Genomic DNA, 27994 nt, shown 5'->3' with positions numbered 1-27994 from the left:
TCAGTGCACCGCAATCGAATCATTCTCACCACTCAGAGTCATATTATGAAGTGGTCCTGGTTGGACGTTGTTGTCGTTTCGGGAGCAAGTAACCTTGCTGCGACCAGCAGCCATGCTAATTTTCTGCAGACATGTCCCTGGCTGGGCGCCCCGTACACTACCTAAGGTCTCCTGTGGTGAGTTTGTATTGCCCTGGTTCAGTAAACAGTAACTGAGTCAGTTCAACCAAAAAAAATCAAAAGGTCCAAGCCCTAAACCAGCCCAGGCTTGGTCTCTGGTTCACTTCGCACCACCTTTTGCACCCGACCCCACCAAGGGGTGGGCAGAGCACAGAGCACGTGATCAGTTTTCTGACCAATCAATAGCGGCCATCGGCTCTGATAAACCAGAAAAACAAAAAATAAACTGAGGGAATGAGCTGCGGTGTTGTGTGCGCCAAGTTCAAGCATCTCAGAGCCCCAAGGCAGTTGAGTGTGGCGTAATGGCTCGCTAGTCCAGGCTCAGGTCGGCCAAGCGCATCTTCCGCAGGCGCTCGCTTTGCCGGGGGCCGCCCGCGCTTTTTTGGCTCTCCTTGGTCTCGTCCTGCAGCCCGAACCGGACCCAAGTCAACTACACATCCACACGTGTACGGCGACACGGCACGACATGCAACGCACAACGCAACACAAACCAGAGCTAAATGGGCACTCATACCTCGGCAGAGCTGGGCCGCGAGGTGGGGCTGTCGCCGCGCCTGTAGACGGCGATGGGCACGCGCTGGGTGAAGGCCTTCATGTTGGGCGCGTAGCACTTGTCCTCGGCCGGCACGAAGCCGCCTTGCCACCCGCCCGGCGCGATAGTAAGCAGATCGTCGTAGATCGTGTACCTGCAAGGAAGCGCATTAGCCACCAGATCATTGGTTTAGTGCGTGTGCGTGTGCGTGTGCGTGTGCGTGTACGTGTGCGTGTGCGTGTGCGTGTGCGTGTCGCATACCCTTTGCGCTGAGGCTCGAGTCCAATGCAGGTGAAGTGGTTGATCTCCGTCTCGCCGATCATGCCGATTTCCTCGAATGCGATCCACGCGTGCAGCACGCTGTCGCCGTGCTGGCGCAGGTCCTCGGGTATCGCGAAGCACATCGGATTGACGAACACCACGAACGCAGCCAGCTCCGTCTGCTCCATCGCCAGATACTCTCGAATCTAGCATCACAAGAACGCAACAGTGAAATTTCGTTCCAATACGATACGCACACAGCACGACACACGCATGGCACGCTGCTCGTGTACCTCGTCGGAGTTGGCGACGGGCACGATGGCCCACAGGGCCGAGGCGGGCATGACGAGCGACAGCCAGTGGTGGGTCTCCTGGAGGAGGTACAGGAAGGCATCCACCACGCTGTGGGCCAACCCGAACTCGAAGCCCCCCTTCTCCTCGAACTGGGTCCACACCTGTGGGTGGGGCCGCACAAAGGGGGTGAGCAGTTGTGGAATGTGAGGTATTCGAAAAAAACGAACAAATAACTAAGAATAATTACAAATGATGGAGTGGGTGTCTTGCCTGCTTGTAGGCGAGGGAGAGGTCCTTGCGGAAGGCGATGCTGGATTGGTCGCCCCACCTGGCGTAGAGACGAGAGAGAGCACGCAGCAGACTGTCCTCGTAGTCTTCTTTTACGCTGCACGATGACACACGACACGCATGGCACGACACGCACCACGTGTACAATACACATTGAGAACTCAAGGTACTCGTAGGGAGGCGCAAGGAAAGGGCAACGCACTCAGCGGCGAGTTGGGCCACATGGGACGGCCAAGCGGTCAGCGGCGTGAGGGCGAGACCCAGCCCCAGCACGGCATCGAGCCAGCAAGTGCCACCCTCCGCATGTTGAATCGGTCCTGCGTGATTTTGTTGAGCAAAGTATGAGTGTGCGTGCCATGAGTTGTATGCGGTGTTTGCGGTGATGCGCGTGCGTGTGCTGTGATACGCGTACCCTTGAGCACGTGTGTGAGCGAACGGTCGCGCAGAGCGCTGGGCGACTTCTCGGCAACGAGGCCGAACACGGTCACAAACGAGGAGTCCTTGGTCATCGCCCCCTTCTCGCGCTCGGCGGGCGTGGCATCGGTTTTCCTGGCGAAGTCCCGGTTGCGTCGCCGCCTCGTCGTCTGCGAGTCAACGCCGGTGCCTGCGCGGGCCGCGACCGGTACTGAGACGCTGGTTGGCTGCGCAAGGATGCTCTGCGGCTTCGGGGGCTCGGCCGCTTGCGCCGGCGCTACAGCCGATCCGCCGCCGAACGCGCCGAACCCTTGGGCGGAACCGAAACTGAACTGCGACTGCTGCATCGCGGTGGTAGTCGTGGCCGCAGCTGCGCCACCGAATGCGCCCCAGGGCGCAGGCGAGCCGAACGAGCTGCCTGTGGTGGAGGTTGCCACAGTTGCGCCACCGAATGCGCCCCAGGGCGCAGCTGAGCCGAAGGCGCTGCCACCGCCGCTGCCGCTGGGGGTGGAGGTCGTCGTTCCACTGCCGAAGCTGAAGCCTGTCGCAGTTGGCTTCGTGGTGGTGGCCGCAGCAGCCAGCGCGCCGAATGTCGAGAAGCCGAACGAAGAAGCGACCGCCGAGGGCGCGTGAGTCGGCGACGTGGGGGAGTAAGTCGGCGACGAGGGCGCGTAAGTCGGCGATGTCGGCGAATAGATCGGCGATGAGGGCGCGTAAGTCGGCGACGTAGGGGAGTAAGACGGTGACGAGGGCGCATAGGTTGGCGACGAGGGGGCGTAAGTCGGTGATGTCGGCGAGTAGCTGGGCGACGTGGGTGAGTAGCGCGGCGACGAAGGGGAGTAGGTCGGCGACGTGGGCGAGTAGGAATGGGACGAAGCCACGACCAGGGGCGCCAATGGCTGCTTGAAGGCCAGCGCCTTGATGGCAGGCGCCGCCAGGGCAGGAGCGATGGCGGCTTCGCCACTCGCCACCGGCGCGCCAGCTGGTGCTGCTGCTGTGCCCAACGCGAAGCTTGCGCCGCCGCGTGCGCCGGGCACGCCGCCTCGGCTGCGGGCGAAGCCAAACCCGCCTCGGCCGCCCCGGAACCCATCCTCGCCCAAGGCGAGGCTTGCGCCGCCGCGTGCGCCGGGCACGCCGCCTCTGCCGCGGGCGAAGCCAAACCCGCCTCGGCCACCCTGGACCGCACTCTCGCCGCCGAGATCGCCACCGCCTCGACCGCCTCGGGTCCCGAGCGCGCCCCGGAATCCGCCGCCGCGGCCGCCGAATCCGCCTCGGAATCCACCACCCATGGCCTCATCGCCAGGGCTGTCAGCAGCGTCAGGGGCTCCGAACTCGCCAGCCTGGAGCTCCTCACCTTCGGTGGTGCCGACGTCTCCAAATCCGAACCCGCCTTGGAATCCGCCGCCACGGCCTCCGAATCCGCCGCGTGTGCCGGGCACGCCGCCTCGGCCGCGGGCGAAGCCAAACCCGCCTCGGCCACCCTGGAGTGCACCCTCGCCGCCGAGGTCGCCACTGCCTCGACCGCCTCGGGCCCCGAGCGCGCCCCGGAATCCGCCGCTGCCTCCGCGGCCGCCGAATCCGCCTCGGAATCCACCACCCATGGCCTCATCGCCAGGGCTGCCAGCAGTGTCAAGGGCTCCGAATCCGCCAGCCTGGAGCTCCTCAGCTTCGGTGGCGCCAACACCTCCGAATCCGAACCCGCCCTGGAACCCGCCGCGGCCGCCGATGTCGCCACCGCCACGGCCTCCGAATCCGCCGCGGAACCCACCACCACGTGCTCCGGGCACGCCCCGGAATCCACCACCTCCGAAGGCGTCGCTGCGGCCTCCGAATCCACCGCCTCGGAATCCGCCACCACTGGCATCGCTACCGCCTCGGGCTCCGAGCGCTCCCCGGAATCCACCACCGCGGCCTCCGAATCCGCCTCGGCCACCCCTTCCGCTCGGGCCGAGCACAGAGCCCAAGGACATACTGGGGGCGTCGCGCTGCGGACTGGGAGAACGGCTGCGGCTGCGGCTGCGGCTTCTTCTCTTATCGTTATCGCTATCGCGGTCGCGGTCGCGTTCGATCGACTCGTTCCAGTCCAATCGGCGCCTTTCGCGCTCCTCCGCTTCGGAGGGGCTGATGGAGCGGTCGCGACGCCAGGAGAAGGGAGACAGGGCCAAGCCCGTAGTCACAGACGCCGCGCTGGAATCGATGTTGCTTTCAATACAATCGAAGAGAGACGATTGCTCCTGTGTTGTGTCGCGTCGAGTTGTGTGTCGCGTGTGTTGTGCCATGTGTGTCGTGTGAGCGCATGCTGGAGTGCGTGAATAGGATCGGCGGTACGCACCTGGACAAGGCTGCTGAGTTGGCGGAAGAGGTCGTTGACGTCGGCGAGTTCGGCGGTGATGCTCGCGGAATCAGGGCTGGGCGCCATGAGCGTCTGCTGGCGATGCAGTACCTCACTCGCCGCGGCCTTGTTGAACAGCGGCTGATACTTCTCCTTCTCGCCACGAAGCGGTTCACTCACCTTCTTCCCCTTCTTTTCCATCTTCTTTTCGAGGTACTTGCCGTAGTACTTCGCGCCGTACTTTGGACCAGCGGCGCCGTCCTTGCTCGCGCGCGCGGCATCGAGGAGGCACAGCGACGGCGATTGCTCCTCTTCTTCTTCGTCCCGCATCGAGCGCGACTTGGGATCGTAGATGGCCCCGTCGAGGTTCTTGAGATACTTGGCTGTGTCCTCTCGCAGGCGCAGCTGCCTGCATCGCCACACACGACACACACGACACACACGACACACACGACACACGCAGGTGATGAGTAACACCACCCCGAGGGCCTGATGACTGATGGCGGAGGGGAAAATGTACCTGGATGGTTCAGGCTCTGCAGGCGACGAAGGCAGCGAGCCGTCCGAGGCAAGCTCCATGTCATCGTTGTCGATGTTGATCTCTTCTGGAGCATTTGTAGGCTGGCTCAGGTCCCAGGCCTTGGCGCCGGCTCTTCTGTCCTGGGCGAGCGCCGTCTGGGTGAGCGCGGCGCGCTGGATCGAACCCTCGGGGTGGCGCACGATCTTGAGAGACTTCCGGCGTTTGCGGGGACACGCCAGGCCGCGCAGGAACGCAGGCTCTTCGTTGGTAAGCTCGATTTCGAGTTCGCTCTCGCTTACACCCCCGTCCTCTCCGTCCCCGTCTTCGTCTTCGTCTTCGTCTTCGCTCTCTTCCTCTTCCTCTTCCTCCTTCGCGTTGTCGTTTTCGCTTTCGTCTTCGTCGCGGTGCACCTGGCCCTCGATTCGGGGCAGGATTTCTCCGATCTGCGTCAGCACCCCTTGCTCGATCGCCGAACGTGGCGGCAGAAGTCCCACGATCTGTTTGCCCTCCGTCGTCTTGAGGACCAACGGTCCGGACCTGACAATTCATAACAATCGCGTAAGCGTGACACACCACACGACACACGACACACACGACACACATACCGGGTCCTGAAGCCGAGCATAAGTCTGTCGGCCTGGGGCGAATCACAATTCGTCTGGCTGACGGCGGTATACTCCTCCTACATAGCGACGTAAAGTCAGTTTGCAAGCAAGCAGCACTACAGCCAGGTGGTTCTTGGCGTACCAGGATTTCGTGCGTGACGGGGTCGACCAAGACCAGCTTGTCCTTCGCCAGGCCCACAGCCACGGGCTTTCCGCCCAGCTTGTTGTCGGCGGCGTCCACCGTGGCGTGGAAATAGACCATCCGCTCCCGCTCCTCGTCGTCTGTCACCAGGGGGCACACCCCGATGTCGGACGTGGTGGGCAGCTGGTCGGCATCGGCGATGACTGCGACTGGGCTGGCAGAGTCGGCGCCGGCTCCCGACTGCTCGTCCCAAGCCATGTAGGCTAGCTCGTCCACCTTCTCCCGAGCAACGAGCTCGTCGATCGACGGACCCACCTTCTGTTCCTCACCCGGCTTGCGCTTCTCAACCGCCACTGTTGCACGACGCAGATCACAGAATAATATTAACAAATTAATACTATTTCTGGGGTGGTTTATTTATTTTATATTATTTCGTGTAATTAAAAATGAAAAAATAAATAAAAAACAGACAGACAAATAAAAAAAGGGGAAGACGGTACCGAAGGAGGTGAACTCGGTGATGATCGAGTAGCGCTTGGAGAGGTCGATGATGTCCTGCTGGATGCGCCGCCGTTCGTGGTTGTGCTTGGTCTTGTTGGCGTCGTAGTTGCCGTCCTTGAACTGGTTGATCAGGGCCTTGGCCACCAGCGTGTGCAGCAGGTGGCCCTTGGTGAAGCACAGCTCGCTCGTGCTCACCCGCGTCTCGATCTCCTGCTCACCGTTGTGGGCATGCAGGAACGCCTGGGTGCAGTTGTCGATGAAGCTGTAGACCATCTTCCTCTCGCCGTTGAACAGCGAACTCGTTTCCTTGGGTGCCTGCTGAATCCGCTCGGCGTGCTCCGTGATCTGATTGGATACAATTGCATCATTAAGTGTGTGTAGTGGCATGAGTGTCGCGTGTGTGGATGTGTGCGTGTGCGTGTGCGTGTGCGTGTGTGTGTGTGTGTGTATGTGGTACCCATTTCACGGAGATGTTGGAAAGGGAGGGCTGGAGGGCGCGTTTGAACTGGCGCTCGATCTTGCTGCGGTTGGGCAGCGCGCCGGCCTCCATGAACTCGTGCGCTCCCGCGCCCACCCGAGCCAGCGTGCGGAGCGTGTGGCGACTGGCGTTCGCGCCGAAGCCGAATGTGAACAGCCGCAGGCGCTGGCGGTGCTGAGCGATGGCGTGCGCGACGTGCTCCTCGTCATTGATCTGACCATCGCTGAAGAGGAACACGTTGCGCGGGGGCTTGGTGTGGGCAGTAGCGCTCGCGCCGGCGCCGCTGAGCAGGTGGAGCGCGCGCAGCGGAGCGAACAGATCGGTTCCGCCCAAGTCCGCCTGCAGCGACCGAACGAACGCACGCGCCGTCCGCAGCGCTTGGGAGCGAAGAACAAAGCGAAAGCGAAGAAGATAAAACGAAAGCGACACAACGACAACGACAACGACAACGAAAAAAGTTAGTCGTGGGCGCCAACACCGCAGGCCAACTGCGCTGGTAAGCGGTAGTACCGGCTTGGTCCGTGGTGGACCGCGACACCGCGAAGAGGCTCTCGAAGCCGGACCCGAACACGTAGATGTTGAAGCGGTAATTGTGCGCCGTGCCTGCGCGAAAGTTGACCCATCAGATTCTGGGCAATGCACCTTGGAGAGGGGGAGCGTACCCTTGGGCAACAGATCCAGGCTGGCGATGACAGCGCGCTTCATATCCTCCAGCGTGTCACCCTTCATCGACGACGAGCAATCCACGACGAGGATGAACTCACGCTCCTCGTCGCGGCTGGCCTTGTACTCGAAGCGCGGGTAGAAGGCCACCTTGAGGTGCACCGCGCCCGGGAGGGGAGATTGATTGTTCAGCTGGGGCACCACCAGGTAAGAACGAAGCGTCGATGAGGAGACGTACCATGGCCGCCTGGGTATGGGTCTGCGGGTTCACCTCGATCCACATGCGGGGCTCGTTGGCCTTCTCGAGGGCCACCAGCAGAACGAACTGCTTTCCCTGGAGCGATGCATCTGCGAGTACAACGATCGAGGCTAAGTAGTCGCCTCTCTGCACCTTAAACGGTGGGTGTATGCGTGCGTGTGTGCGTGTGTGCGTGTGTGTTGTGAGGTGACGGACCGGGCTTGAGCTGGACCGTTGCCTTGGTGGCGGTTTGCTTGAGCCGCAGCAGATGCCCGTGGGAGGGACTGGCGATGCGCAGGATCTCGTAGGGCATGTCGATCCCGATCTGCGCGAAATGAGAGCGAGAGAGAAAGGTGGTGAGTCTTGCAACACAACGACAACTCGACTCGAGGACTCGAGAATCAATCAATTGGGTACCTGGAGCCCGAATCGGGCGTTGGTGGCCTCCACGCTTACGGTCTCCGTGGTCGTTTGGGTGGTCTGCGCAGCCGCACTCTTCTGTTGCTGGGCCGAGACGCTGGCCGGCAAGCGGAAGACGATGTTGTCTCCGTCGACCTGCGATGGAACCGTTGGTCGTCAGCAAGCACGTTCACTGCGGTGTTGCCTAGCCAGGGCGCGTACCTCCAATTCGGTGACGTAGGTGATTTTGATGAGGGCGTCGCACTTCGGCGGGAGATTGCCCACGCTCACGGTGAACACCTCCGGCTTTTCCTCATCCATGAGATAGGCACCATGGCCCTCGCTGACCGCCTGACCGACACGACACACATGCAGAACACGACACACAAGACACACAAGGCAACACGACACATACCGAGTGGATCGTGTGAGAACGCGATCATGGCTAATTGATCGGTTTGAAAGAGGGTGCAGCCAACCTGCTGGTATTCCTTATGGGCCTTCTCCTTTTCCTTGACCTCGCCGATGATGTGCTTGCCGTTGATGAAGGCCTCGAAGCCGCACACCGCACCCAACTCGTCCAACGGGGAGACCTGACAGAACACCATATTAATACGTGTATAGAAAATAATGTCGTATAAATTTGCCTGCAAGGCGTACATATTTGGCTTCGATGGCGTGCTCAGAGTCGTTCCTGTAGTGCTGCATGACCACCACCCGGCCGATCATATCTGCGCACGTAATATGAAAATTATTGAAAAGCCCGAGCGGGGAAGGAGGTGGTACATACCGAGCAGGGATGCCTTGATGTGGACGGCCTTCAGCGGGACCTCGACGTCGCTGCCGCCGTGCTTGGCGAGCAGGCCCGACTCGGTGGGCTTAGGAGCAGCAGCAGCAGCAATGGGAGAGTCCGCCTCCGTTTCGTCCAACAGCGACTGGACGTCCTTGAGGAGCGGCTCGAGCAGTTGCTGGCCGAATCCGACGGCATCGGCGCGCTGGGCATCGGGCGCCAGCGCGGGCCGGGCAGCGTGATAGATCCCGTGGTCTTGCTTGATGGTGAACTCGACGAGATGCGAGATGTACTGCTGCTTGGAGGCGAAGACCACGAACTCATCGTCCTCAAAGTCAGTCGCCTTGGTGGAGGTGCGCCTGGAATCCGCCGATGAGGTTCGTTGTAAGACCGGACACTTGGCTCGGGGAAGACTGAGTGGTTTCCACGGTCACAACGTACCTGACTCCGTGCACGCTGTCGTAGCCGGCAGGCGGGGCGGTCAGGCTGGTGTCGATCTTGGTCAGCGCGGCCGACTTGCCCAGAGCCACCTGTGATGCGGGTGTGCGCACAAGCAACATGCAGCTCCACGCAGTAAGCGCACAGTCCAGGCTTGAGCGAATGAAGGAAGGAAAGCCACTCGCGCAGTTTGTTTCGCGTACCTCGCAGAGCAGCATGAAGCGGGAGCCCTCAGACGAAGGCGAGGCGTACTGGGACGCCGTGGATGACGCGTCACCGAAATAGAGACCTTATGACAAAAGATGAATTGTTTGAAATGTGATGAGAGGCATGTGGGTCAAGGCCGGGTGTTACCTGCGCCGAGCATCCCCACGTCGCGTCTGCTCACGCCGTGCGCTGCAATCACCGCAGGAGGCAACAGCCCTGCATCGACGACCCAACACAACAACGTCAACACGGTCGCGCCAAAAATGAAAGGGAGCGAAGGGATCCTAAAGAAAAGTGATGAGTGCTGCTGACGGACCTCGAGAGAGCAGGCCGAGGAGGTTCGAAGCCGGAGAGCCATGAAAGAGGAGGCGGCGGTTGGGTAGGTCGGCCGCGAAGTTCTCTCGCTCGACGATCCTACACACCTCGAAGATGTTCTTCACCTCGATCTCGGGCCCCTTGATCCTTGTAGACTCGATCTGACCAAACAAAGAGGGAATTGGTGTGAGTCTGGCTGCGCACAATTCATGGGCGCATGCGCGCATCGTACGGTGTGCTTCAATTCCTGGAACTGAGACGAGAACGGACTCATAGGCGAGATGTTGGTGCGCAGCGCCCGGTACTTCATTCCCACTTCGGCAAATCGGAGGTCGCCTCCGCTCACCTCGTCCACCTGACCACAGCAAAGGAATGTAAGGCATTCATTGCAGGAATGAATGTGTCAAGGGAGGAGCGGTGAAGGGCTACAGTACCTTGATCATGTCCTTCATGAGCTGCACGAGCTCCAGCTTCTCGGCGACGGCTTCGATTGATGAGAGGACCGGCTGCTCCTTCTCCTTGATCGCATCGTAGAACTCGGCGGATAGTTTCTCCACCTGGTCTTCCTGATTGGCCTCGCCGGCGACCGCAGCCTTGGAGTCCTCCTTTTTGTTGTCTTCGTCGTCCCACGCCCACGTCGAGGCGGGCTTCGCGCCGTCGGTCTTGCTTTTGGCCTTGGCGTTGATGGTGTCGACCAGCTGCAGAAGGATGGCTTCGGCCTTCTCAAGCTGCGCCAGGCTGAGCTTGCCGATGTAGTAGTCGTTGATGGAGTTGAAGAGCCGGCTGTTGGCCTCCTTGTACATGAGCTCCACCAGCGCCTGGACCTTGGCCGGAAGCGCGTTGGCCGCGGTGTTCTCGCGGTCCTTGATGGCCCTGTCCGACCCGATGCGGCACTCGGCCGCCACCACGCGCGACTTGACGTAGCCCGCGTTGGTGCGCACCAGCTTCGTGTAGAGCGAGGCGTAGAGCGTCTCGGCCTCCTCCACGCGGTTCACATATCTGCACTCCCTCACACCGCCCGTCGTATCGCTCAGCACGCCCTGGTGGGTGAAGACCCTGTACGAGGTGGCGGCGCCGGCCGTCTGCAGCGATTCCTGGTCCTCCGCAGCAGCAGCTGGCTTCGCGTGCGTGGCCACGTGCAGCTCGAGCGCGAAGAACTGGTTCGCGCACTGAAGTACATCGCACTTGGCGATCTCGTAGGAGTCCTCCGGCCATTGGGGCGCGCCTGAAGGCAAAACGTGGTTAAGCTTAGACTGATGAGGTTGGGCCAACCAAACATCGCTGAGCTATCAGGCGAGGCCTCACCTTTTTGCTTGGTCTTGTAGCGCCACGCTTCTACCAGCGGCGGCACTTGCAAGACGCTGGGCTTGGCCTTGGAGCTGGGCACCCAGATGGTATTGATATCTGTACATTTCTCCTGCTTGATGTCTGACATAGAAATGGCAGAATGCAGCAGTAGGTTAGCAAGGCGTGAGTCATCACATTATGTGCCACGAGCGCTGACGAAACGCTGGTGATCATCGTCAGACGAGGATACGCCGGGGACATACTCTTGGCCTGCGCAGAGGCCAGAAGAAAGGGCAGGCAGGAGACTTGGGCATTGGCCTCCACGCAGGCATGCACGAACGCGACATCTACGATGGGCACGCCGTGCTTGAGCGCGCCGAGAACCTTGGACGAGTAGGACTGCCCGTCCGCCAGTGCTCGTGTTGTCACCAGAAAATTGGTCTGCAACAAAACGGGAATATATTCGTTTCACCGAAAAGTTACTATGTGGAAAACTTCTGCACACAGCGGGGGGGAGCACGGCACCTTTTTGTTGATTATGTAGGCGAGTTTGCCACCGTGCGCAACGATGGTGCTCTTTAGCGCGTTCTTGGTCTTGAGCGGCACGCTGCTGTCCAGCTCAACAGCAAAGCTGACATCCTTCAAGAAACCCATCACCGCACGCACTTGACTGGAGGTGGTACGGCCAAGCGGCTTCTTGGCGCGCCAAAGAACGAATAGGTCCTTCTGGAAGCTTTGTCTGCGACTTTTATGTCTAACTCGTTTTTCGAAACAGATTTCGAAACATTTTTTTAAAATTGGAATTTTCGTCAATCCGAACAATAACTGGCCGTGACCAAGCCACGGCATGCTGTGTTGGCGCGGTTCAAGTGGGACACTCGCTGGGGCGCTGACAGAGGAATCGCGCACACAATTTGGACAGATCAATCGAATCAATTGAGTAACGCGAAAAGAACAACATGGATCCATCGCTGCAGGGTGCCGACTGGAATGAGGAACACAAGACGGGAACGTCTATCATGGCGGTGGTGTACAAGGACGGGGTGGTGGTGGGTGCCGACTCGCGCACCACGACGGGCGCCTACATCGCGAATCGAACGAGCGACAAGCTGACGCCCGTGCACGACAAGATCTACTGCTGTCGTTCGGGATCGGCCGCTGACACTCAGGCCATCGCCGACTACGTCAAGTGGTTCCTCAATCAGCACAGCGTCGAGCTGGGCGAGGAGCCTGAGGTCGGTACGGCGGCCAATCTCTTCAAGCAGCTCTGCTACGCGAACAAGAACTTCATCATGGCGGCCATCATCGTGGGCGGCTACGACAAGCACAACGGCGGCAGCGTCTACTCGATCCCTCTGGGCGGCTCGCTCATCAAGGAGCCGTGGGCGATCGGCGGCTCAGGCTCGTCCTACATCTACGGTTACTGCGATGCCAACTACAAGCCAGGCATGACCAAGGATGAGGCTCTTGCCTTCGTCCAGAACGCTCTCTCGCTGGCCATGTCGCGCGACGGCTCGTCTGGCGGCGTCATCAGAACTGTGACGATTACTGCCGATGGCGTGGAGAGGAAGATGCTTCCTGGCAACAAGCTGCCCCAGTTCTACGAGGACTGAGAACTTCAGGTTCCATCTCTCCAATCTATCCCCAGCTTGTGAATGCTCTCTCATTCCTATAAATACTTCTCAACGATCGTGCAATTATTTATCAATTTTCTGATTTACAAAGAAGAAAGCAGATGAAAGTGGTGGGGGGGGGCGTGTTTGCAACTTATTTCAGCAGAACATGGCCTGGAACGACAGCATCTGCTGGTGCAGTTCAGTGGCCTTCATGTTGACAATGGTCGAAGGGATGCTTCCATTCGGCTCGATGTGCACGAGGCGCACCACGCGCGAAGATGAGCTGTCGCCCTCGACCGGCAGGAAGACGTAGCCGCCCAGCAAGACCGTGGCGCGAACGTAGCTGCTGGGTAGCTCGGGCACCTGCTCGTGGGTGACCGACTTGACTATGACCGCGTGAGATCCCTCAGCCTCATCTTGCGTTTTCCACATCAAGAGGCACACGTCGCGGTGCCACAGGGGCCAGGGGAGCGCGGCACGTTGGTAGACGATCTTCATGTCCGGGTTGCCCTCCAGGTCGGGCACCTTGACCTCGTACTCTTGCACATCAGCCGACATCTTCTGCCACTCCTCCTTGCCCCAGTTCCAGAACTGCTCGGCGGCCTCCTTGGGCGAGCGTGCCACCTTGCCCGAGACGCGGTAGCAGTTGATGTAGCTGCCCTCGCGCGGCCTGGCCTCGAGCAGGACGCCCTCGGCCTCCTTGAGCGTGGTCCATCCATCAGCCATCTCCCTCAGCTCCTTGGCCAAGTTCAACGTCTCCTTCGCGATAGCCGTGTAGTCAGTCATCTTCTTACTTGTTTGCTTGAGAGTTGTCTTTTGTTGTGTTGGGTTCTGCCCCTTCCCAAGCTCGTGGCTGTTGCGCCAAACGGCGTAGGTCTCGTTTGCGTTTCGCAAAGCCTTTAACGAAACTGTTTCGTTTTTGTTTCCGTTTTAGTTTCGTTTCTCGCACGACGACAAGATTGAAGATGAAACGAAAGCAATGCGCGGAAGGAGCGGAGGGTGATGAAGACTGCCGGAGCCTCTCCGTGACGTCAGAGGAGCACATCAAAAAATCGCAGAAGGTGGAGGATGGAGCGATCGATTGGAAGCTCTACGCAGAGGAAATTGAACAAAGATTGGAGACAAAATCATCGGAGGAGAAGAAGAGGGGCGAGGCCGAGGCCGAGAACACGGAATGCCAGCTTTGGGCAGAGCTCAGTCATGCACGGGCAAAGTTAGGCCAGTGGCACGAGGCCCTGAGTGCTGCTCGCAAGGCTGGGCGAAGCACCTTTGAGGTACTACTTCATCTATGCCTGCCGCACCTGCACCACGTACTCATTGGCCATTCACCAGGGGCGCAGAGCCGAGGTCAAGGCATTGCTCGGTCTGGGGAGATGCGGCGAGGCGCTGACAGTGGCCCGCGACGCTGTGGGTCTCGCCAACGACGCCCAGGAGTCCGAGGCCGACACTCTCCTCCGCAGTGCGATGACCGTACGCACCGCTGAAGTGTGCGGCGTGTTGGTGCCGCCGATCCCTGATTTGCTAATTCAATGTGATTCTGATGGCTGTGTGGACTATGGTAGGCGCACTATGAACCGATCGTGGGGGAGCGGCCTGTGCGGGTGGAGTACTACGGTAAGCGCAAAGGGAAAGGCCTTGTCGCCCTGCGCGACTTCAAGCAGGGCGACGAGATCTTTCACGAGGAGCCACTCGTCTGCGCGCCGCCTTTCTTCCCTGCGCAAGAAAAGGTTTTTCTTTCCCTCACCACCACTCTTCGCACGCGTGATCGCTCACTCGACGCATCCAAAGCCATTGTGCTGCAGCAACTGCATGCGGTACCTTGACACTCGCGAGGCGATGGTGGATCGGATGGTCGCCCACGTCAAGCAGTCGGACAAGGCCAAGGCCGCTGCTCTTCCTCGATTCGATGAGCTGTGCCCTCCCTTTAGGTACCTAACGCGATCGACTGACAACAAACACCTCATGCAAACTCTCGTGGGAGTGGGCCACCACCAAGTGCCATAACTCACCACTAGTTATTGGGGTTCATTGCAGTGAAACCGAGGGTCAGATGTGCCAAGGCTGTGGCGTGGAAGTGTATTGCACGACCCAGTGCAAGGATGACGCTTGGCGACGATACCACGAAGCGGCCTGCCCGGCGTACGCAGCCTTGCGTCCCTATTTTGAGAGTACGTGCGTTGTGTGTTCAATGCATCCGGCTAACCTCGGCTCTATGAGTCACGCGCATGCGCCGCGGGCCTTTCTTGACTGTGTGTGTGTGTGTGTCTCCCACAGGTGAGGACTTCTATGATATCGGCGTGATGGCCCTGCGCATCTATGCCATCATTTTGCAGAACCTCAAAGCGGCCCGGGGCGATAGCTTGGCCGCAAGGCTCGACGAGGCCTACATGCCCTTCATGCATTTTTGCAAGGTGGCCTCCCCCAAGGTCAAGTTTTGGTTTCCTTCACGTCTCTTACCTCCCAATTACGGTGACGCACGCAGGCGCCGTTCTCCGATGTGGTGTGCTACGTGGCTGGGATCAACAAGTATCAGGTAGATCACATAACAACGACTCGACATAGCAATTCTAAAGCGAGAGCTGTGGTGTGTGTTACAGGATGAACTCGTAGAACGGGACGAGCTAAAGAAATACAAAACGGTATTGGTGCAGCAGCTACACCTCAGTCTGGTCGATGCTCTTGTACCCGAAGAGCTCAGATCAGGTGAGTGGTTCCCGCAAGCGCCTTCTAGTGCCCTCTCTCTTGCCATGCTCGGTGGTACCCACTCACCGCAGCTCTTTTCACATACGACCGGCAGAAGAGATATTCTCCTGGGAGAACCTCGATCTCTTGATGGGCATGGTGGCCACCAACGTGCAGAAGATTTCATCGCCACTCCAACGCTATGCCAAGGCAAGCAAGCACCACGCAAGCCCCTTTCTTGCTCCTTGCTGACGTGGCATCTCGTGTCATGTGTGTCGTGTGTGGTGTGCGTCAAAAAGACGCTGCAGCAGCAAGACCCCAGGACTTTCGACCGAAGCATACCCGATGAACTGATACCCTTCATCAACGCGCACAGTGGGCAGGTACCAGTGCATGCACCCATTTGTTTCCTCTCTACACTCATCACGATCTGCCATGGTACTAACGTTCCGCGCGTGTCGTGGACCGCGGCCATTGCCAAAACAGGGTCTTTTCGTGGTGCACAACTGCATGAACCACTCGTGTGACAACAACGCCGAGACCACCTTTCGGCACGGGGACCGGTGCGCCGATGCTGATCCTGCCGCGCTGTCTTTTCCATGAACCGATGCGTGTTCCATGCAGCCGCGACTCACGCCCCAAATACAGGACGGCGACGGTGGTGGCGGTGAAGGATATCCGACAGGGCGAGGAGGTGTGCATCGACTACATCGGAGCCAAGCGCCTGCGGTGGTCCGCACCCATGCGTCGACGGCGGCTGCTGCGCGAGTACCTGTTCGAGTGCGCCTGTCCGCTTTGTAGCGGTGCGGCGCCGTGATAAAGAGATCTGACCCAAACAGTTACGATGCTTGCTGATTGGCTCCTTTTATTAGCTTGACGGGCCAATCGTTCCCGGCAGAAAGCGGGAGCGAAACCGCCGGTCAAGCAACAAGTCAGCATACCAACAAACCGCACCGATGAGGATGAGACGCAGCTCCGTCGTGCTGTCGCTCACGCTCCTCTTCTTGGTGCTTGGCGGGGTAAAGCTCGGCAAGTCCGCACCGAATGCCTACTGCTGGGGTGAAAGTACTTCCTCCTTTTCCTCCCCAGTCCTTCGTCTACGTTTTGATTAGGTGTATTACACGCTTTTGCTGCTGTCACTCTTTCACCTTCATCACTATTATGATTTTTAGGTGCGTTTTTATTCTTTCCTAAATTGAGCAACTCGAGTAACAGCGGCATGCCAATTGGTCCCACAGCCGTGTTACACGTTTATTGTTTATTGAACTTTCACGGCAAGCACTCACACGAGCCATGACATCTTCTTTTCAAACCTCCAAGATGCCAACATGGGACTGGCGACCAACGATACCAACAACAAGGATGTCCCCACGCAGGGCCTCGGTCTCGTCGGGTTGGGCAGCCTCTCGTCCATCTCAGCCGGTCGAATGCACGCGTGCGGCATTCAAACCGCCACAGGCACGTTCTTTCGCTCTTCGCTCTTCGTTCTTCGTTCTTCGTTCTTCGTTCTTTCGCTCTTCGATCTTATCACGCGTGTGACTTGCTCCTTTTAACGCTCATCGCACCTTCAAACTACATTCCCGCACAGGCTACGTCAGCTGCTGGGGCAAAGGTACTTACGCTCCGCTCTTGTTGGACAAGAGAGGGCTTGTGTTGCTGAGACTCGCGAGTGTGGTTCCCACATACTACAAATAGCTGCGTCCGGCGCGCTGGGTCCGGCGGTGACGCCTGGCGACACGTTGCACAACCCAGGGGCTGCGTCGTCGCGCCCGTTCACCACCGTGTCCTGCGGAGAATCCGTGACCTGTGCCATTGACACCATCAGTGCGTACAGCCGCCTCATCATTTCTTCCCTATTTCCACGCAATGTAAAGCTCACATCAACCCACCACCACCACAATAGACAACCTGTCCTGCTGGGGCGACAGTACGCCGTATTCCCGTGGCCTCACTGTGTGCAGCCAAACACTGACGTGTGTGCCTGGCGTGCACGACGGTCCAACAGATAGCTTTGGGCAACTGGGCGTGGGCACGGGGTTCACTCAGTCCGCGACCGAGAGGAACGTCACCACCCTGTCCGGGGTGACATTCGTGTCGGCCGGCTATCTCTATACGTGCGCCGTGGCCGGCGGGGTGGCCTACTGCTGGGGCTTGAGTGCGTTTGGCAGATCGTGTCTCGTGAGAGTGTGTTGTGATTACTGATGTTGTTGTTGTTGTGGTACAGACGCGCAGGGACAACTGGGCATAGGGAACTTGAACAACGCATCGCTGCCAGCTCCGGTGGCGCTTCCCACTAACGTCACCGTGAGCGTGATTGCCACGGGACTGGATCACGCCTGTGCCCTCACCACCGGTTCGTATTCACAGCCAGCAAATGGTGAGCTGATCGCGCACACGCTCACTCCACATTGGTCTGATTCTATTCCACGCTCCAATAGGATATGACCTTTACTGCTGGGGCAACAGTACGTTTTGCTATGACCAGTATGGCCATCCACGACTGGTGATGACCAAACCCTTCTTCATCTTTTTCCTGGCGTGACAGACATCCGCGGCGCCCTGGGTGTCGGTACGACGGCGACCGGCTCTGTCAGCTCGCCCCAAAAGGTGGACGGCTCTTATATCGCCGTAGCCGCTGGGCAGGAGGTCACCTGCGCCGTCTCCCTACGTGCGTGCCGCGTCCCGCATCCATCACAGCCTGCCTTGGTCACTAACTCACTGAGTATCGTGTGTTTCTCGTGTGCGTGTCGTGTGCGTTGTGTCATATTCAGCGGCGAGGGATGTGTACTGTTGGGGCTACGGTGCGTGCATTTCTTGGCAGCGCTGTCAGCGACAAGGCACCGAGAGTTGACTGTGTCATTCTCTTTTTGTGGTGCCTGTACGCTTGCCAGCCCAAAACGGCATCCTGGGCGACGGTTCCATCTCGGGCAACCAAAGCACGCCCGTCAAAGTGGCGGCCCTCGCCGGTCAGTACGTGGCCGTCGCTGCGGGCTACACGGCGGCATTCGCCGTCGGAACAGGTCCATGAACCCCCACCTCCCACCGTGTGTGTGTGTGTGTGTTGTTGTGTGTTGTGTGTGTGTGTGTGTGTGTGCGCGTGCGTACGTAATGTCGCTCCCTAATCCTCACCCCACTATACCAACAGATGGCCAGACCATGTCCTGGGGAAGAGGTTCGTGTTGCTTGCATTTCTTTATTTTGTCTCTAATCGCTTGCGTATAGTAACTCCGGTTCTTTCTTCTACGTCGGCCGCAACTCCACAGCCAATTCTGGACAGCTGGGCCGCGGAAGCCTGGCGGCTGGCTCCATCCACACGCCGGCACCAGGTTCGTTCCTCCCTGCAGCTCGTGCATCCTCTTCTCTCTTTCGGGTCTCACGCACGCACGCAGTGTCGGGCGGCACCACCTTCGGCGCGGGCCTGTCGATCGAGTCGTTCGGCAGCTTCGCGTGCGCTCTGGCCACGGCCGTGCCCTCGGCCACGCCGTCGCCCACGCCCTCTCGGTCGCCCACGCGATCGCCGTCGCCCTCGTCGTCGCCCACGCGCTCGCCGTCGCCCTCGTCATCGCTCACGCCCTCGCCGTCGCCGACCCAGTCGCCCTCGCCCAGCCCATCGGCGGTGCCCGTGCCCTCCGCCCTGGTGCAGGCCGATTTCGACCTCAACGTGCCTACTGTGGCCATCAGCCAATCGGGTGCGTTGCACTGCAGCGATGACCGACTTTTAGACCAATAACCGATTCTCACCTTTTTTTTATGCGACAGGCGGCGAATCACGACCCACAGCGCAGCGGATCAACCTCAACCTGGTGAGCCTGGAGGAGACCACGCCCGACGGCAGCACCGTGCTTCAGACAGTCGATCTGCAGACCGGTGCCGCTCTCCACCATCGAATTGTGTCGTGTGTTGTGTAACTAATCGTGTGTGTTGTGTTGTTGTGTTGTTGTGTTGTTGTGTTGTTGTGTGTTGCGTTGCGTGTGGTGGAACAGTGGGGTGGACGGTGGAGGAGAAGAACAGCTCCATGAGCGGTGAGGGGGTCACCCAATATGTCTTCACCAGCCAGCTGAGCACCGCGACCGGCGGCACCAACAACGCCACACTTCAGTACCTGTTCAACACCTACGACTCGGAGCAGCTCATCACCACCGGTCCGTGATCTGCGCCTCTCCTCTCTGCATGTCCCGCTGTGCACTGTCCTGACGCTACAATTGGCGCAGGGAGCAACTACTCATTCACAGTAACGCCATCGTTGCTCAAGTTCTCCCTCAACATCTCCTCATGGCGATGGAACTCGACGTGCGTGGCCCTGAACCAACCAACGCCACACACTGAACCCGCACTCGCATCACCGCACACGCATTACCGCACACGCGCAGTTCTGACAATGTTGTTCGATACCAGGCTGGGCAAGTTGCGGCTGACGTTGAAGATCGTCCCCTCGTTTGCACGCTTCACCCGCTGGGATGACGCGCCGCAGGCCGGCATGACCACGTTCCTCTTCGTCAGCGCCCAGGCAGAACAGGCCAGCACGCTGATGCGCCTCCTCAACTTTGGCGAGGCCTCGGGTGGCGCCGGAGGCGAAGTATCGCGCGTGGCCATGGCCGCTTCGGCCCAGGTCAACACCTCGTCACTGTCGCTCACCTTCGATCACTTTACCGACACCATGCTCTTCGACCCTGGTACGTGTGGCGTGTTGTGCCCTATGTGCGGTGTGTGTCGTGTGTGTCGTGTGTGTCGTGTGTGTCGTGTGTGTCGTGTGTGTCGTGTGCGGTGCTAATGGGTGGTGCAGATATTGGACTGTTGCTGGGCCGCAAGGAGGATGGCTCAGGAAGCGGAGGAGGTGACAACCTGGGGCTCATCATCGGCGTGTCGGTGGCGGTGCCGGTGGCTGTCGTGTTCGTTGTGGTCGCCATTGTAGTGGCCCTGGTCATCATCCGCATCAAGCTCAAGGCCGGCCTTCACACCAGCAGCGGGGTGGTGAGCTTCCACAATGACAACGCCGATGACCTCCTCTAACCGAACGCCCCTTTTTAAATGAATAATAACTGTAGTTGCTCAGCGATAAGGCACTAATGACCTTTTGTGGCTGCCCAAGCACTGCATGTTTCAGAGCTGAAGCAGAGAAAGGAAAAAAGTGAGGTGAGCTTTGAAGTGTGAAAGGATGAGTTCCATCATAAACTCCAACAGATGGCTGGGTACATTTGCATATGTCTTGCTTGACTGTTATGTGTGATGATATGATGGACCCTGCTGGTATAATAAAGATACTTGAAGCCAATCTGCTTTTAAGGCCAATGTGAGCAAGCAAGATGAAACCCAACACACAAAAGATGCATTGCACGTTCCATTCGCAGACAGAGTCACACATCATCCTGTGCCAACAATCATACAGCTCAGCATCCTTGCAAACAGAAGCTGTAATTGCATCACAAAAGGACAATGGAAAATTAAAACACTGCAGGGAAAACAGGGTGGGAAGGACGCAGAAGTCACAATAGCAACTCTGGATCGGAGATGCTGCCCAGAAGTTGCCTGGAGAGGGTGATGGTCCAACCTGCTACTACTACTGCAAGCGTAGCCATATCAAACCTGAATGCCCAACACTACAACTGATCTCCTTGATCCGCTACCAGACAAGGAACCTCCGCTCTGCCACTTGCCATCCCTCAGCTACATGATTGGCGGGCTGGTGGAGTCAGTTCTGAACCTGCAAGACAGAGGGTGACAGCAAGCATTACATGCTCAGTTCCGACTGCCAGAACTGGATTCATCCCGTTAGAGGTTACTGATCACCAAGATTCCCCATGGTCACGCCAAAGCCTAAGCACCCCAGCAAGCTCAAGCTCCTGAAAGCTGAAGCCAAGCCCAAGGAAGATTGCAAAGCGCAAGGGGCAGCTTATGCTGCTCTCTGCCTTATTATACCTTCTACGCTGACTCTCATCATCATCGTCACCGTGATCCTCACCACTCATCGGCCACCAGAATGGACCCGTCGACCCTGAGGCTCGCCGAAACCCTGAGGCTCGCCCTCCTCCAGTTCGACACCTCAACCTTCACTTCTTCGCTTCTTCGCATTTGTGATGAGGTTATGTTACATTTTTTACAAGGCCTCAGCGGACATGGAGCGTGAGTTGCTGTGGCTGGGAGATGAAGTGGACCTGGAAAATGAGTGGTTGCCAGGTCGCACCACTGTGTGCGGCTGGTGGCTCCTCACACCGTGCTTGATCACCGACATTGGTCGCCGCCAGTTCTCGAACAGCACGCGCCAGAAGGTGAACGTTTCCTGCAATGGCGCGGTGGGTGAACGACGTGGTGGGTGCTGATGTGTTTTTGGTGGAGTGTGAGGGGGACGAACCTTGGAGAGGCCCAGGCAGCAAAAGATGATGATGCCCTGACCGCCGACAGCAAACGCTTCCCAATACCTGTCAAGCAAGGGTTAACAAAAGATGAGCTAACGAAACACAAACACTGGGCACGCACCAGGCGCCCTTGTTAATTCCAACGGAGAGCGGACACTCGTCACCCGTCGCAGCGCTGCAGGCAATCTGATCCTCCACAGCGTCTTCGATCGAACTCTGAATTAATGATGATTTGATTTGAATTAGTATCTTTGATAATCATTGGCTGGAGGCACAAAGTGGTCAAAGGTGACGGTCGTACCCTGACAGCTTCGAGGTAGATGCGGTAGCCGATGACGTAGGCGTAGACGAGCCAGTAGCCCAATATGAGCAGCGACAACCGGATCACTTGCTCCATCGAGATATGCGTCTGCTCCTTCAGCTGCGATCGTATCTGTGCGTGTGTGTGTGTGTCGTCGTCGTCGTGTGTGTGTGTGTGTGTCATCGTGTGTGTGTGTGTGTGTTGTGTGTGTGTGTGTGTGTGTGGTCGTGTGTGTGTCACGCTCCGATTCACACGATCACAGGTCTAGGAGATGATGTACCCTCAAGACTTTGATGATAACGATCGTCATCAGGGTGGTGCCCACGCACAGATTCACAAACACTGTCCGTTGGTGCCAGCGTAGACTGCAGTAGTGAGCCCAGGCATGTGTGGTCACCACGGTTCGCAGATGGACGCGCGTACCGGGTGCGTAGAATATGCCCCAGTCCCAGGGACGGGACACGAAGCAATTGTGACTCCCCACCTGCCCGTCGAACTGCTGGGCGCCCAGGGCGATGGTCACGAAGAAGGCGGGCATGCCCCAGCCGACCACATGTGACGCTATGTGGAGCTTGGCCGGCGAATAAAGTATAACTATTAACATAATGATCATAAGTAATAAAACTGATAGGAATAATTATCAATCTTTAACAACGAGACGTACTGCCTTCTTGACGCCATCCGAGGAAAGCTGGATGACGATGAACTGGAAGACGGTGAACGTGAGCATGACCCACCAGAAGCTGCCCGCCAGCCCGCCGTACATGACCATCATTCCTGTTTGTCGTTCACACCACAACCGAACAGATCTGGGTCAGCCAGGCCTCAACCAAAGAACGCGCCAATGTACGCAGCACTCAGTACCTTGCAAAACGCACACTACTCCCTGGCCGTCGTTGTCTCGCGCGCCGTCGAAACTCTGCAACACTGGGGTGTCGTCCCACGTGCAATAGGTGCGCTCCGGTCCTGAATGTGTTTGAACGATCAATTTTGAGCCCAAATGAGGGCTCTTGGGTGAGCCGTTCAACTTTCCACCGAAGGAAGGTGATCGCACCACCCACCAATACGGCGAGGTCGATGCCGGTGGTGCAGATGATGGACGACACGCAGAGCCACAGCTGATACGAGGTCGGGAATCGTCGCTTGCGCGGATTGAGCGAGTAGGTCACGATCAAGAACAGAATCATGCTAAACGACAAGACTGGAGAGAAGTGCGGTGGTCAGTGCGCGTGCGTGTGCGCGTGCGTGTGCGCTGGTGCGTGTGCGTGTGCGTACTGCCCAGCGAAATGCTGATTCCTTCCGATGCGCGCCAGTCGCTCGCATCGAACATGGGGTCGGGACACGGGTACACGCATATCTGCTCGTCGGCGGTCAACGACACCGAGGGATCAGCCACGCTCCCGTGCGGGTTGAACTTGAGCGGATGCGGGCAGTCCGCTTGACTGTAGGGCACCACTGTGCACGACACACGACACACGGCACTCACGTGAGGTGTTCAGAATGTGTGGAGCGGAAGGAAGCGCAGAGGCTGGACCATACCGGTGTCGGGCGAGGCGTCGTTGCAGTTGACGGTCGGGAGCGTGCTGCAGTCGGGCACCAGGTCGGCTTGGTCCTGTGACTCGAGGAAGGCCGAGCAGGCCGTCGCCATCTCTTCGCACACGCTGCGACAGGGTGGAAAGTCTGCGCTTCAACTCTGTGAGCACAGGGCCGGCGTGTGCGTGTGCGTGTGCGTGTGCGTGTGCGTGTGCGGCCGTACATGCAAATGTGTTGCTCCCTGGGTCGAATTGGCAGCCGACAAAGCCTCCCAGGCACGAGAGCCGCAGTGCTGCCTTGCGGCACGCCGGCGGCACAAAGACGCCGAACAGCTTGGTCGATTCTGCCGTCGCCACGTCCACCTGAACGCACGGTCACAGCCCCGAAACCTGGTCACCAAGTGATCGATCCGCCACCATCGGTTGCGATTGCAAAAGGGAACCTTCCCAGCGAGGCCCTTTCTTCTTCTAAATGACGGCGGGACGATGGCCCTACCCACGCTGCCTCCTCTCTTTATTATTTTCGATTTAAAATAAAATAAAATAAAAGAATTGCTGTAAAATGGCAAGAGCAATTCTAGTTCTTGACCAATGCGCTCCAACTTTGGGTAAGGGTGGGGATGATGACTATGATGAAGGAGAAGAAGGGAAAGGGGAAAGTGGAAGACAGAGTACCTGGGCATAGGACTGGTTGGCCAGGAGCAGGACTGACGGGTAGGTCACGAGGCTGTCGCACTTGTGGCCCGTGCGCGGTGCCCCAGGACTGGGCCTGCGCCCCTGTCGCCAGCAGCGCCAGCACCGCTGCACTCACCACCAGCACCGCTGTCATCCTGTGGTGGGCACCAAGGCCGTCATGGGCTGCCGTGGGCCTCATCAATCAAGAGGTGGCTGCGCAACAGACAAAGTGCAGAAGAAAAGAAAAAGAGGTCACAAGGCGTTGTTGGTGTGATCCCAAGGGGTGATATTGCAATCAATCTCAAAGATGGTGGCGGATACGCAGTTATTTCTGTACACTCGCTTCATTTGCTTGTTCTGCAGGTGATTGGGTACACAGCTGTCCCTTGATCGCAGAGGAAGTAGTTTAAGGTGGCGGGCTCGGCTTGAGCGCAGAGGTGGAAGCACGCCCGACAGAAGAAGAAGAACGGTAAGAGCTTAGCTTACCAATGGCGGTAATAACGGCCGTCATCGGAGCTAGAGTCATCGTCAGAGCTGGAGTAGTCATTGTCTGCAGAAACTTCATCACTATCGGCCTGGCCTTGTTGGCCGAGCACGGCGCGGATGTGGTTGGCGGCGCTGGCGCTGCCATCGGCAACGTTCAGCAGGACGCGCATCAGTTCCTCCTTGGAGAGTGGTTTCAGGAGTTCGGCCAGGGTGGAGCGACTGGGAAAAGAGCCTGTGCAGTGATTCGCCGTGAGAAGTTGTTTCTCCTTCAAGTGGTCGTTGCGAGCACGTACCAGGTGAGTGTGCCCATAGCAGGAGAACGGCCCCGACGTGCTTGCATGGACTGCCCCAATCTGGGCACGTGCACCGCCAATTCATCAGCCGGCTCATGTCTTCGTCTCCTGTCACTGCGCAGCCATAGCCATTGCCAAGCGATCCAGCCACTGAATTAGTGATTACGCACACGCACATGATACAGGCACATACCACCGCACACGCACCGCCCCACCGCACACGCACATTCATGCACACACACACCCGCACGTACCAGGCACTGAGGGTGCGGGGTTGAACGTGATCGTGATGCGGTAGTGGGATCGCTCCCTCCCCTGCACTCGGGCTTCAAGCTTGAGGCCCTCGCGGGAGCGCTGGTCGATTTCCTGATGGTGATTGGCAAAGATGCCCCTGGCGCGCTCGTACCGCCTTGTCGTGAGCTAGAAGTCGCTTTGCTGCGCTGGGGCTGATGCAAGGCGGTCTGGCGGCATCAGAAGCGCTCGACTCGCCCGACTCGCTCGACTCGCTTGACTCCTCATCTTCAGAATTGAGAATAATTTACCTCGTGTTTTGGCCGTTTTGCCGCCCTTTCGCTTCCCACCTCATTGATTTCGCTTCCCTCTCCCTTGATTTCGGTTGTGATCGTCGTGTGCGTTGCTTCCTCGCTCATGCTCTAACGGTCTGCTCTTCTGTAGTGCTACTCAGTCTCATCTTTTTTAGGCTTTTATGATTGAAATTTCTGTGGCTCGTGTTGATTCTACTCGTCAAAGCAAAAAGTAAATTTGCAAATATCACGCAAGTGCAAATGGACTGCAGCAACGTGCAAAAGGGAGAGCACTCACTAGATCCAGAGGTTTGATTGAAAATGCCGTTAGTTAAAATCATCAGAATTTGATTGGTGATGGATGAATTGTTTGAAGGTGGTGTACCCGCAGGTGCCTGCGCTGGTCCACTACCCCCACCCGGTGCTGCGGTTGGTGGCTCAACCGGTAACCGTGTTCGACGATGACCTGCGGCGGTTCTGCCAGGGCATGTTCGCCTGCATGGCCTCATCGCGGGGCGTGGGTCTGGCGGCTCCGCAGGTGGGCGTGTCGAAGCGCATCTTCGTGACCGACCGCCTCACCCGCTCCAAGGACCAGGTGCCCGTCGACCGGCAGGTGTGGATCAACCCGCGCCTGGAGAACACCGGCGGCAGCTCGGTCTACAAGGAGGGCTGCCTCAGCTTTCCGGGCATCTTCGCCGACGTGACCCGCTACAACGGCCTCGACATCGTGGCGCAGGACGAGTGGGGCGTAGAGCGGCGGGTGGCAGGCCTGGACGTGGGCCTCGGCGACTTCCTCGGCGTCGTCGTGCAGCACGAGCTGGACCATCTCAACGGCCGGGTCTTTGTCGATCATCTCACGCCACAACAATTCGAGCTAGTGCGCGCAAGGCTGGGCGAGATGGAGGCTGACTACAAGCAGGCCACAGGCGAAGAGGGCACCGTGATCCGTCGCTGACGAGAACTGCATTTTCACGGTACCTGGCGCAGTTCGGAAGTTGGTTAGTTCCACCACCGATGCCTAACAAGACAGAGGCCGGAGCAAAGCAACTGCGGGGAAGGCTCGACCTTGGTGCGCGACCAATAGGTCTTTTGTGCTCGGCCGTTACACGTGCAGTCTGGCCCGCAGCAATTTATGATTGGCCCGAAAAAATCCCGGATCTTTCTTTTCGTCCGATAACTGTGCGAGAACTGACCTTTCGGACTGTGGTCTGTAACGTGAAAGACGAGTTAAAGTAGCGTGAAGCAAGGCAAAGTGAGAGCATAAGACCAACGCCCGCACGCTCTCCTTTTCTTCCTTTCTCTTCTGTGCCGCCCGTAGCTCACTCGCCTTCCCATCGCCAAGGTGCGCTCCTACAATCACTGTCGTCTTCTTCTTCGCGCTGCACCTCCGCGGAGTGAACCTCTGACACAAGATCTGTGCCTGCAGTTCTTTTTCTTTTGTTGGCTGCAGCTATGGCGTTCCCAGTGTTCGCCGTTGTGGGCATTCCGGTTATCTTCGTGCTGGGCTTCGCCGGCGCGCTCCTTCCCTCACTCGTCTCTTTCTTCTTTCCCTCTTACGGCATCACTCGACGCATCTACTTCTCCTTCTTCAACGGCCTTGCCGCGGGCCTCATTCTCGCCGTCGGTACGTCGACTACACTCCCTTGAGGCTCGTCCTGTCTTGTGCCTGACCTTACCTACGAACTGCGTGCACGGTGCAGGCTTTGTACATTCAATTCCCGATTCGTTCGAGTCGTTCGACGAGGTGATGGAGCAGTCTGATGCCTCGGAGATGACCCGAGACTACGCGTGGCCGGCGTGGATCGCGATGATGGGCGTCATCATCTGCTTCTCGGTCGAGGAGTTGGTCGATTTTCTCGCAGCTCACTTTCGTGTGGCGCACGCGCACTCGCACGCGCACTCACACAAGAAAGGCGAGCCAGCTCTCGTGGAAGACGACGAAGAAGACGATATCGAAGCAAAGAAAGAGCTCGCCGAGAAGGAGTCGACAGACGAAGGGGTGCAGAACTCCAAGTCTGAAAAGACCAAGAAAGAGAAGACCTCTAAGGACTACACCCCCGCAACACGACGAATGGTGAAGATGCTTGTCCTCTTCTTCGGCCTTCTGTTCCATGTACGTTTGGTCAGCATGCTTCTACAGGGCACATGCACGTGCACCACTTCACACATCTCACACTTCTTTTTGATTGATCCCGCACAGAACATTTTCGTGGGTCTGGCTCTGGGCACGGCCGACAACGACCACGCTCTGTTCATCGCCATCATCTTCCACCAGTTCTTCGAGGGCCTCGGACTCGGGTCTCGCGTGGCCGACGTCGACATGCGTAAGATCTTGTCGGTGCTGCTGATCGACTTCGTGTTCGCGGCGTCGGCGCCGGTGGGCATCGGCATCGGACTGGGCGTCAAGTCGGCCCTTGAGGACGGCTCGATGGCCTACAGCACCGTCGACGGCACCTTCCAGGCACTTACTCCCTCTGCTCACGTCACATTCCCCAATAGTCTCGCCACAATGTACTAATTTCTTCACCCACACCGTAGGCGCTCTCGGGTGGCATTCTGATCTATGTTGCTCTTGCGCACATGATCCGCGCCTACCACGATACTCACGCCGATAGCAAGTCTCTCCACTGGCACCGGTACGCCAAACTT

At 58.4% G+C, this 27994-nt stretch overlaps 9 protein-coding genes across 9 annotated transcripts; 5 read left to right on the top strand and 4 right to left on the bottom strand.

Moving 5' to 3' along the window:
- Window positions 1–489: 489 nt before the first annotated feature.
- Window positions 490–11537, bottom strand: ACA1_069620 (Poly(ADPribose) polymerase, putative; the record flags this gene model as incomplete). The annotated part of the gene is made up of 30 exons (XM_004352853.1): window positions 490–582; window positions 694–865; window positions 973–1178; window positions 1266–1427; window positions 1777–1871; window positions 1967–4202; window positions 4301–4709; window positions 4821–5357; window positions 5426–5502; window positions 5568–5920; window positions 6068–6413; window positions 6526–6885; window positions 7085–7149; window positions 7209–7401; window positions 7448–7557; window positions 7664–7772; window positions 7865–8002; window positions 8069–8197; window positions 8326–8439; window positions 8507–8577; window positions 8637–8995; window positions 9078–9166; window positions 9278–9363; window positions 9429–9497; window positions 9598–9757; window positions 9829–9951; window positions 10031–10821; window positions 10902–11024; window positions 11147–11324; window positions 11409–11537. The coding sequence occupies 30 exons, from the start codon at window positions 11535–11537 to the stop codon at window positions 490–492; spliced, it is 8082 nt and encodes a 2693-aa protein (XP_004352905.1).
- A 305-nt stretch (window positions 11538–11842) lies between these two features.
- Window positions 11843–12496, top strand: ACA1_069610 (beta1 proteasome1D, putative; the record flags this gene model as incomplete). The annotated part of the gene is made up of 1 exon (XM_004352852.1): window positions 11843–12496. The coding sequence occupies one exon, from the start codon at window positions 11843–11845 to the stop codon at window positions 12494–12496; it is 654 nt and encodes a 217-aa protein (XP_004352904.1).
- A 159-nt stretch (window positions 12497–12655) lies between these two features.
- ACA1_069600 (START domain containing protein) lies at window positions 12656–13285 on the bottom strand (the record flags this gene model as incomplete). Its single annotated transcript, XM_004352851.1, is given in 2 exon segments — window positions 12656–12862; window positions 12878–13285. 2 exon segments carry the CDS (start codon window positions 13283–13285, stop codon window positions 12656–12658), a joined length of 615 nt encoding a protein of 204 aa, XP_004352903.1.
- Window positions 13286–13464: 179 nt separating this feature from the next.
- On the top strand, window positions 13465–15998 carry ACA1_069590 (SET and MYND domain containing protein; the record flags this gene model as incomplete). The annotated part of the gene is made up of 12 exons (XM_004352850.1): window positions 13465–13773; window positions 13832–13969; window positions 14062–14226; window positions 14288–14427; window positions 14534–14667; window positions 14774–14910; window positions 14982–15032; window positions 15097–15202; window positions 15297–15352; window positions 15481–15564; window positions 15668–15744; window positions 15830–15998. The coding sequence occupies 12 exons, from the start codon at window positions 13465–13467 to the stop codon at window positions 15996–15998; spliced, it is 1566 nt and encodes a 521-aa protein (XP_004352902.1).
- Window positions 15999–16137: 139 nt separating this feature from the next.
- On the top strand, window positions 16138–20191 carry ACA1_069580 (regulator of chromosome condensation (RCC1) repeat domain containing protein; the record flags this gene model as incomplete). Its single annotated transcript, XM_004352849.1, has 18 exons — window positions 16138–16246; window positions 16502–16603; window positions 16770–16793; window positions 16934–17005; window positions 17187–17336; window positions 17406–17534; window positions 17620–17646; window positions 17727–17849; window positions 17953–17982; window positions 18073–18201; window positions 18327–18353; window positions 18445–18507; window positions 18571–18870; window positions 18941–19048; window positions 19165–19323; window positions 19393–19471; window positions 19577–19854; window positions 19965–20191. The coding sequence occupies 18 exons, from the start codon at window positions 16138–16140 to the stop codon at window positions 20189–20191; spliced, it is 2136 nt and encodes a 711-aa protein (XP_004352901.1).
- A 1094-nt stretch (window positions 20192–21285) lies between these two features.
- ACA1_069570 (Gprotein-coupled receptor) lies at window positions 21286–24196 on the bottom strand (the record flags this gene model as incomplete). The annotated part of the gene is made up of 15 exons (XM_004352848.1): window positions 21286–21333; window positions 21363–21458; window positions 21531–21597; window positions 21656–21750; window positions 21836–21967; window positions 22116–22177; window positions 22259–22406; window positions 22500–22612; window positions 22700–22801; window positions 22890–23036; window positions 23111–23290; window positions 23375–23515; window positions 23592–23730; window positions 24043–24102; window positions 24188–24196. The coding sequence occupies 15 exons, from the start codon at window positions 24194–24196 to the stop codon at window positions 21286–21288; spliced, it is 1539 nt and encodes a 512-aa protein (XP_004352900.1).
- Window positions 24197–24932: 736 nt separating this feature from the next.
- ACA1_069560 (uncharacterized protein) lies at window positions 24933–25471 on the bottom strand (the record flags this gene model as incomplete). Its single annotated transcript, XM_004352847.1, has 4 exons — window positions 24933–24971; window positions 25083–25187; window positions 25228–25332; window positions 25364–25471. 4 exons carry the CDS (start codon window positions 25469–25471, stop codon window positions 24933–24935), a joined length of 357 nt encoding a protein of 118 aa, XP_004352899.1.
- Window positions 25472–25706: 235 nt separating this feature from the next.
- On the top strand, window positions 25707–26300 carry ACA1_069550 (polypeptide deformylase; the record flags this gene model as incomplete). The annotated part of the gene is made up of 1 exon (XM_004352846.1): window positions 25707–26300. The coding sequence occupies one exon, from the start codon at window positions 25707–25709 to the stop codon at window positions 26298–26300; it is 594 nt and encodes a 197-aa protein (XP_004352898.1).
- A 497-nt stretch (window positions 26301–26797) lies between these two features.
- On the top strand, window positions 26798–27863 carry ACA1_069540 (metal cation transporter, ZIP family protein; the record flags this gene model as incomplete). The annotated part of the gene is made up of 3 exons (XM_004352845.1): window positions 26798–26969; window positions 27046–27458; window positions 27546–27863. 3 exons carry the CDS (start codon window positions 26798–26800, stop codon window positions 27861–27863), a joined length of 903 nt encoding a protein of 300 aa, XP_004352897.1.
- Between the last annotated feature and the right edge of the window lie 131 nt (window positions 27864–27994).

Source organism: Acanthamoeba castellanii (genome assembly GCF_000313135.1).
Source record: "Acanthamoeba castellanii str. Neff unplaced genomic scaffold scf7180000084603, whole genome shotgun sequence".
In the NCBI taxonomy this organism is placed as follows: domain Eukaryota; phylum Discosea; order Longamoebia; family Acanthamoebidae; genus Acanthamoeba; species Acanthamoeba castellanii.
This window is presented reverse-complemented; position numbering and strand designations above follow the sequence as displayed.